The 7,843-nt window shown below is 39.3% G+C and overlaps 1 protein-coding gene across 1 annotated transcript; it reads left to right on the top strand.

Annotated features, from left to right (window-relative positions):
* Positions 1–2,369: 2,369 nt before the first annotated feature.
* Positions 2,370–5,187, top strand: LOC146609400 (XK-related protein 8-like). Its single transcript, XM_085346697.1, has 3 exons — positions 2,370–2,677; positions 3,114–3,304; positions 4,520–5,187. Exons 1-3 carry the CDS (start codon positions 2,370–2,372, stop codon positions 5,185–5,187), a joined length of 1,167 nt encoding a protein of 388 aa, XP_085202823.1.
* The last annotated feature ends 2,656 nt before the right edge of the window (positions 5,188–7,843 follow it).

The raw sequence follows: 7,843 nt of genomic DNA on the forward strand, positions 1-7,843 counted from the left end.
AGTGGAGGAGTTCAAGTATCTCGGGGTCTTGTTCGCGAGTGATGGGAGAAGGGAGCCGGAGATCGACAGACGGATTGGGGCTGCAGCTGCAGTAATGCGGACGCTGCACCGGTCCGTCGTGGTGAAGAGGGAGCTGAGTGTAAAAGCAAAGCTCTCAATTTACCGGTCGATCTACGTCCCTACCCTCACCTATGGCCACGAGCTGTGGGTAGTGACCGAAAGAACGAGATCGCGGATACAAGCGGCAGAAATGAGCTTCCTCCGAAGGGTGGCTGGCCTCTCCCTTAGAGATAGGGTGAGAAGTTCGGCCATCCGGGAGGGGCTCAGAGTAGAGCAGCTGCTGCTCCACATCGAAAGGAGCCAGCTGAGGTGGTTCGGGCATCTGACAAGGATGCCCCCTGGGCGCCTCCTGGGTGAGGTGTTCCAGGCATGTCCCACCAGGAGGAGGCCCCGGGGCAGACCCAGGACACGCTGGAGAGATTATATCTCTCGGCTGGCCTGGGAACGCCTTGGTATTCCCCCGGATAAGCTGGAGGAGGTGGCTGGGGAGAGGGAGGTCTGGGCCTCTTTGCTTAGGCTGCTGCCCCCGCGACCCGGCCCCGGACAAAGCGGATGAGGATGGATGGATGGATGGATGGATGGCATACGGACGATGGTTAAAAACACAACATAGATATGCACACAGTGACACAAACAAAGCTACACAGAAAAATATTTAAATAACAAGCAGAAAAGTATTGCACTGTCATATTTCTTTGTCTTGTGTGCACAAGTGTGGACTGTCATATGGATTAGTGATGATCACTTAAAGTAACTGCGAAGTTTTATAAAGTGATCTCTAAATTCTCATATATTTCAGTTTTGACTGTAGTTTTCTGTAAATGTAACAACTTTCATAAAAAAAATTTAAATCAAAAAAACACTATCCTGATCCTGATCCCAACCAGCTAGGACACTCTTATCATTCGATAAATGATTTGATAAACAATTATTGGTTATTTAATAAACCAAATAATTTATGCTTTTATCAGGTGTCTGTGACTTTTCTCAGACAAGAATTATGTTTAGTTTCAAATGAAAGCAGTAAAAAAGTTTCATGGTTTAGGAAACTGAGCACTAAAGTTCACAGGAAAAAAAGCTGTTTTAATAAATTAACTATGTCAGTTGAAAGAACTTATCTGTCTTCACAGCACACCACTGGGATGTAGACAACAGTCGGCTTTATTCATCCCTTGTGGGGATGTGTTTGGTTTAAGTGAAGGAGCCTAGAGAAAACAGGGGAAAGGGCGCCCCCTGGCCTGCATCAGTGGAAGGTGCAAGCATAGGACATAGGACCACATTTTGTCACAATATACAGTATTTTTAAAAAATACTGTATCATGATTTCTTATTTTTCAGCTCATGCCATGGCTGCAGTAATAGGAATACCAATCACAAAGGCTGTACAAAGGTCTAGTATTATTGTGGATGGCCATATTGAAAAAATAAGCCCATGTGTAGGAGTTAAAAACAAAAAAATGCTAAATCTACTGTAATGAAATCATCGTCAAATCACCAACCTGATCAGTAGGCGCCCTGCTCTAAACGCATTTCTGTGTGTTTAGATAACAAAAGCTAGTGTTTATCTCACTCACCCACTCCATGTTTGTTTACTTTGTTATCAGAGCTGACACTAAAGTAAAATCTTTGTTTACTTTAGTTTCAATTCAGACTTGACCTGATCTCATATCAGACAATTTAAAGTTAAAACCCTTTCACATCAGCAATAGTTGATAGAAAGTGTTCAGATAAACTTTTTTTTGATGTTTATCAGATATTTGGATCGGGAATCAGTGACAGTGATTTGATGCATTAATTGTGTTGAAAATCTGAAAGTATACAACATCTACTACTTGATTATTTGAAAAGGTTTTTTTCCAATAGCGCAAAGAATTTGTGTTGTATTCTGTTTATGGGGCATAAGCCTGAAGGACACGTGTTGGAGTGAGAAATAACTTTATTAAATTATGAGAAGATCTGAAATATAAATGGTTTAATGCATTCGGAACGATCTCTGCTGATATCAAAAGTCCAGATCGTTGCTTATTTTTCATTTTTCTCTCGTCAATCTTAATGTGTTGACGTTGAGTTTTTCTTCTTTTATTTTTGTTTTTACAGTTTTAGGTTGTTTTAAGTTGTAGTCATGTCTCGGTGGACATACTACAGTTGATTATATGTATGCATGTGTGTAAAATGGTACAATATGTCTTTAAGATGTGTGGATCAGTTTCTAGGAGGTGTTTTTTAAACACTGGCCCTTTCAGTTTCAGTTTATGAGCTGTCTTAAACCTTAACATATAGCTGCTTTAGAAGCAGGCCATCTAGTCAGCATGCCGGGCTCAGAGGATGAGTTTAAATGCTGCACTCGGGACTTTCTCTTCACTTGTGTGAACTTGTTGTCTTTCCTGCTTGATATAGGGCTGGATATATGGGCTGCTGTGTCCCTCTACAAGCAGGAGGCCTACGTGTACTTCAGCCTCCTGCTGCTGTTTCTCTTGGGCTCGTCCATGTTGGTCCAGGTGTACAGCTGGCTGTGGTACCGCTACGATGATTTTAAGATGAAGACAAAGATTGAGAAGAAGCCGAGCCAGTGCCAGCTCAAGCTGCTGCATGTTTTCCAGCTGGGGATCTTCTTCAGGTTGTTTCATGATGATATTTGTGTGTTAATAGAGCCCCAGGCACCATTTTTACATTTCCTTACCTGTTTCTTGAAATATTTGATTTATAGGAAATAAATTTACATGAACTTGTTTGTTTGGCAGCTGCACTACAGAAGTACACACCTGTAGTAACATTAAATCATCTACAAATTGTTCTGTTTAATTTCCTCTTGATTTTAGGTTTCTGTTTATAGACACATGAATCATACATTCAATTTCTTTTCAGTATATAAGCTAGTCACATCAATTGCTGACTTACTTTTTTACTACTTAAGTTCTGTAGATTTTTCTTTAATATAACTGGGTAAAGCCTGTTTTGTTCGGACGTTTGTTGCTCCTTTTCTGCTTCGAGATCTTTTCAGTTCAGCGTGTCTGGCGGGAGGATTTGTTGTAACTGGTTCTTCTGGTTCTCAGGTATGCAGGAGTCATGGAGAAGTCTGTGCAAAGCTTATACAGAAAGCGCGCTGACGCTGAGAGTGTGGCCAAGTTTCTGAGACAGGATCTCCGCATTTTGCGCTTCATAGAGACGTTTTCAGAGAGCGCCCCGCAGCTTGCTCTCATGCTCACCATCATTCTGGACAAATGTCGGCTGGATCCTGTTACAGGTACAGTTTGTTACTCAGCTTTTGGGCTGGGGCATAACCCCAAAGTGATAGGTTAAGTCTATCACATAGAGACAAACAACCATTTACACTCACATTCAGGAGAAATTTGGAATCACCAATTAACCGAACTCTAATTGTGTTACTGTTAACTGTTTGAGGAAACCAGAACACCCAGTGGATTGTGGATTTGAACCACAAAGCGATGGCATACACGTGGTGTGTGTGTAGCTGTCTGCCTCTTATAACTCCAGTGGTTTTCCTGCAGTTTTTGAAAACTCATGTGATCTTGTTAATTTCATGAGTCCAGAAACTAACCACTCTTACTAGATTGTAAAAGGTCATCTCACCAGGAACAAATTAAGTTGCTGAATTTCATACAGATCCGACATGATTTAATTACGTTCACCATAGAAACATGAAATTATTTTCTTCAAATTACAAGTTAGACTTTTTTAATGTAACAACCACCCAATTTACTTTTTTCGGTATACCAAAAAAAAGTAGAGGCGGCTGCTCGACTTGACTGAGATGGATGCCTTCCTCAAACTACGATCCAAAGCGTGAACTGAAATCCCGTGCAGTGTCACGGGATTTAACATATTAGCTATATCATTGACTTACTTCACTTGAACATGATATGAACAATTTAATCTAGCCTCTCTGCATATCATGTCGTTTCTACACTATACAGTTACACTTAACTCTAAAGCCACTTGTGTTAAATACATGCAAGCTGCTTATGTAAATCCAAGAGCTGGCCAATCCCTTTTTTCCAGTGTAGATGATGAGGAACACTGAGGAACATTTTTCTGAAATTGTTCACTTACTTGTCCAGCCTTCTTTTGCCTCCATGAGACGTGTTGCTGCCATCAAATTCAAAATTGCTTCAATTTTTGTGTGAAATCTGGTCATCAAATTTTGGAAAGTGAAATTGCAGCAGACAGTTAAAAGCATCTTTGCTGGAGCTCACACTGAGATGTGAATAGAAGAGAAATAATTATACTAACCTATTATAATTGGTTGATGTGAAAATGTTAAATGCCAAATGATCGCTGTTTCTGTGAAAACAAACATCATACAGTCGAAATAATAAAATACTGAATGACAAAAAATGTTTGAAAATATTTGGGGTTGCTTTTTGAACTCGTAAATTACTTGGATCTTCTAACAAAGAATCAACGTTTGTTCTAACTCTGTCCCTCGCTCTCTCCTCAGTGTTGAAGGCCATCGGCTCGACTTTGTCCATCGCCTCCTTTTTGACCACCTACGATCACTCAATGCGCACCTTCCTGCCAGAGAAGGAAAAACACCACATGATCTCGTTAGTTTTCTACTTCATCTGGAACCTGGTTCTCATCTCTTCTCGCATCGCTGCTCTCGCTCTTTTCGCCTCCGTGCTGCCCTGCTTCATCTTCGCCCACTTCATCTGCTCTTGGCTGGTTTTATTCTTCTTCGCTTGGCGATCCAAGACCAACTTCATGGAGGACCCTCGTGGAGAATGGCTTTACAGAACCACTGTTGGCCTCATTTGGTATTTTAACTGGTTTAGTGTGGCCAAGGGGATGAGGATCAGGTCCGTGCTCTATCACGCGTATATCCTTATTGATATTTGCATCCTCTGTGGTTTGTGGTGCTGGAAGATGAGCACCGATCCTCCTGATTTTGTGACACACCCTTTAACCACGGCTGCCTGTGTTGTTGCAGTTTACGTCCTTGGTCTGTTATTTAAAGTTATTTATTATACGTTCTTCCATCCAAACCTTGATAAAGATAAGCTGAAAGGGGCCACCATCACAGAGGAGCAACCTGAAGATGAAGAGCGTCCCCTTAAGGCCACTGACAATAAAAGAATGAGGAAGCTGGCCGAGAACTTCTTCTGCTGACCTGCATCATTTGACATCCACAAGACGTGGAGATTAGAAAGAGACTGAGTCATGTAGGTCACACGGCTGTGTGGGACTGAGGACTCTGACCTGCTGCTTGATTAACCACAGATACAATATCTTATGATGTCATTCAGGTTTATCTGGGGATAAATTTACAGAAACCACTTTTCTCTGTATTAACTTGTGCTTTCCTCTAATGAAGCATTTAAAATGCCTCACTTGTTACATGCTTGTATGAAATAGTGATGGGTTGACAAAGAGATGAGTTTGCTAATGCTAATGAATGGGTCTGCCTCCCTAAAATATATGACAGTATTAAACCAGTATAAAAATCATGTTTACAAATTTTTTTAAATGGTCATTTTAAAGCTAGAACATTTGTGTGTGTGCTTTTTAAATTCCCATTTCTATACCATTTTGTGAGCATCTTTTTCTTACGCAATAGTTGTGATGTAGGAGGTGTGAAATAGGTATAAAGGTATTAACGAGGTACTAACAACGAAGCAGCAAAAATACAGAAAGCGGGGAAAAAAATTAGAAAAATAGAAAGATTAATAAAACCATTTTGGTTGTAGGTGTTAACATGTAATTTAACACATATTAACTATGTAACCTTATACTGTATTTGAGGGTTGAAGTTGTCTGTGTGTGAATGTGCACACGTGCATGTGTGTGCAAATGCATAAATATATAAAGAACTCTGAAAATCTCAGTTCTTTCTGCTGCTTAGTGTGGAAAAGTAAGGAAACAACTAATTAAGTAAACATAATCAGCTATTATAACATCCTTATGCTGGTCTCATGTGTTCTTTTTTTCCTTTTAATTCTCTTACTTCACTTAATTTCCCCCCTTTTTGTGGTCACTGTGTTTACATTATATATCAATGTGTCAGTGCTGTGTTCCTGTAAAAGAAGCTAAATGTGCACAGATTTTAGTTTGTGGATGTTTGGGATCAGGGCAGAAGTTTTAAAGGGTCAAGATGAGAAGGTCACAGAGGAATCACCGGCCTTCCAGTGACCTGCCTGAAGCATATTAAAGGGTCCAGCCTGTGCTGTGCAGGCTGCTCCTGGGATTTGTACACAGTTTAACTGCTTATTCACATTTCACATTGTGATGTAACAAAGCAAGTGCTCTGACATTTTTACTGCAACCATATTTCAATATTTTCCAGCCTGCCATTTGTGCTGTTGCAGCTGTATGGTGAGCCAGAGCTGTGCAAGCTCAAAGGGATTTGAACACATTCTGTTAAGGTTAAACAGTGAGTTTAAAGCGCATCTCTCTGGCTTCTAGTTGGAGATCAGATCCTGTGAGACACTCACAGAGGGAGTTTTTTAGTTAACCGTTTCAGTTAATGCAGCTCCAATATGAATTACCAGTGACAGCCACTAAAAAAACCAAAACATTAACACAAACTTACAGCAAGAACATGATAAATCCATTGTAGTGTGTAAAAACTGAGCCGGCCTTGTATCAGCACAACCACTGCTACCAATTTCACACTTAAATTGCTCAGTACTGCGCCATCTAGTGGTAGGTACTTGGCAAATTATGGTACAGGTACAGTCTGAGAGAATACCTGAGTTTGTGAGCCTGAGCTCAGGCCTAATGCACTGACTGAACTTATTTACAAACAACTCTCCTCACACATTTGCTGATCTGCCATGACAGAAGTGTAGCAGAAGTTACACATGAAAACAAAGTAACTGAAACTTATTTGCAAATTTACAAATCTGATCACACAAACAGCCAGTTGACAGAGAGCTGTCAGGTTTGTTTCATCTGTGTTTTATCAGTTGTTGCTGCTCCATGTCAGTGCAATTTATGAAATATAAGGTTAGCAGATTTTGACAATTAGATGGACTATTCTGCATTCAATGTTGTACACAATGAAAAAAAATCAAGCAATTCAAATGAGATGAAGCATAAACTATTTTATTATTTAAGACATAGAAAACAAAAAGGTTTCAAACTGTTGACAGTTGTAATTTTTCACTTGACTAAACATGCTAACAAAGAATTAAAAAAATCATTCCAGTGCTGAGACAAAAAAAGAGCTGAGATGAAATGAAAGTCGAGTTAAACAAAATTCAGTGTGGATATAACAGGTTTAGATGAAATTAGCATAAGACAGTCAAACAGATCTCAAATCATATATCTGTGAGAATAAACTTCAACTTAAACATTGAATCTAAAACTGAAAATTACACAACTCAATTACAAAAGACGATGTTTTTGTTGTGGTTTCAGATGCAATGTTTAAAATTAATGATCAAAGAGTGTTAACACTTGTTTGAGGAGCAGTTTTATGATTTAGTTTCCTTACATTTTTTGACTATTTGATAAACAAAAAATCTTTGTTATAAACAGGTAAATGATATGCTAATTAACAAAATTAGGTTAAAAATGTATTTATCTGGAAAACACTCTGAAAGCCTAGATAGACGCATCACTGAGAATGTGACTTTTGTATTTCACTTTGTACTTTTTGCGAATTCACTTATAGTCACTCATAACATCTTCATGTTAATAATTTATAGAATTTCCTTTTTCCTTCTCACTCAGACAAAAATCAGACTGTCACAGCTGGATTCAAGAGTTATTAGGTGAAAACAAGTATAATAATTTTCAGCAGATTTGCAGTTTCTTTGACTCA

This window comes from Diplotaxodon limnothrissa, linkage group LG22 (genome assembly GCF_057381915.1).
Source record: "Diplotaxodon limnothrissa isolate DT_005_m linkage group LG22, D_limnothrissa_male_GT1.1, whole genome shotgun sequence".
Lineage (NCBI taxonomy): Eukaryota > Metazoa > Chordata > Actinopteri > Cichliformes > Cichlidae > Diplotaxodon > Diplotaxodon limnothrissa.

What these genes read in the sequence shown, in the direction of transcription:
- LOC146609400 (XM_085346697.1), top strand. Translation starts at nt 2,370, where the DNA reads ATGCCGGGCTCAGAGGATGAGTTTAAATGCTGCACTCGGGACTTTCTC. An exon ending in CAGCTGGGGATCTTCTTCAG is followed by an intron (nt 2,678 to 3,113) that starts GTTGTTTCATGA and finishes TCTGGTTCTCAG; the next exon opens with GTATGCAGGAGTCATGGAGA. An exon ending in TCGGCTGGATCCTGTTACAG is followed by an intron (nt 3,305 to 4,519) that starts GTACAGTTTGTT and finishes CTCTCTCCTCAG; the next exon opens with TGTTGAAGGCCATCGGCTCG.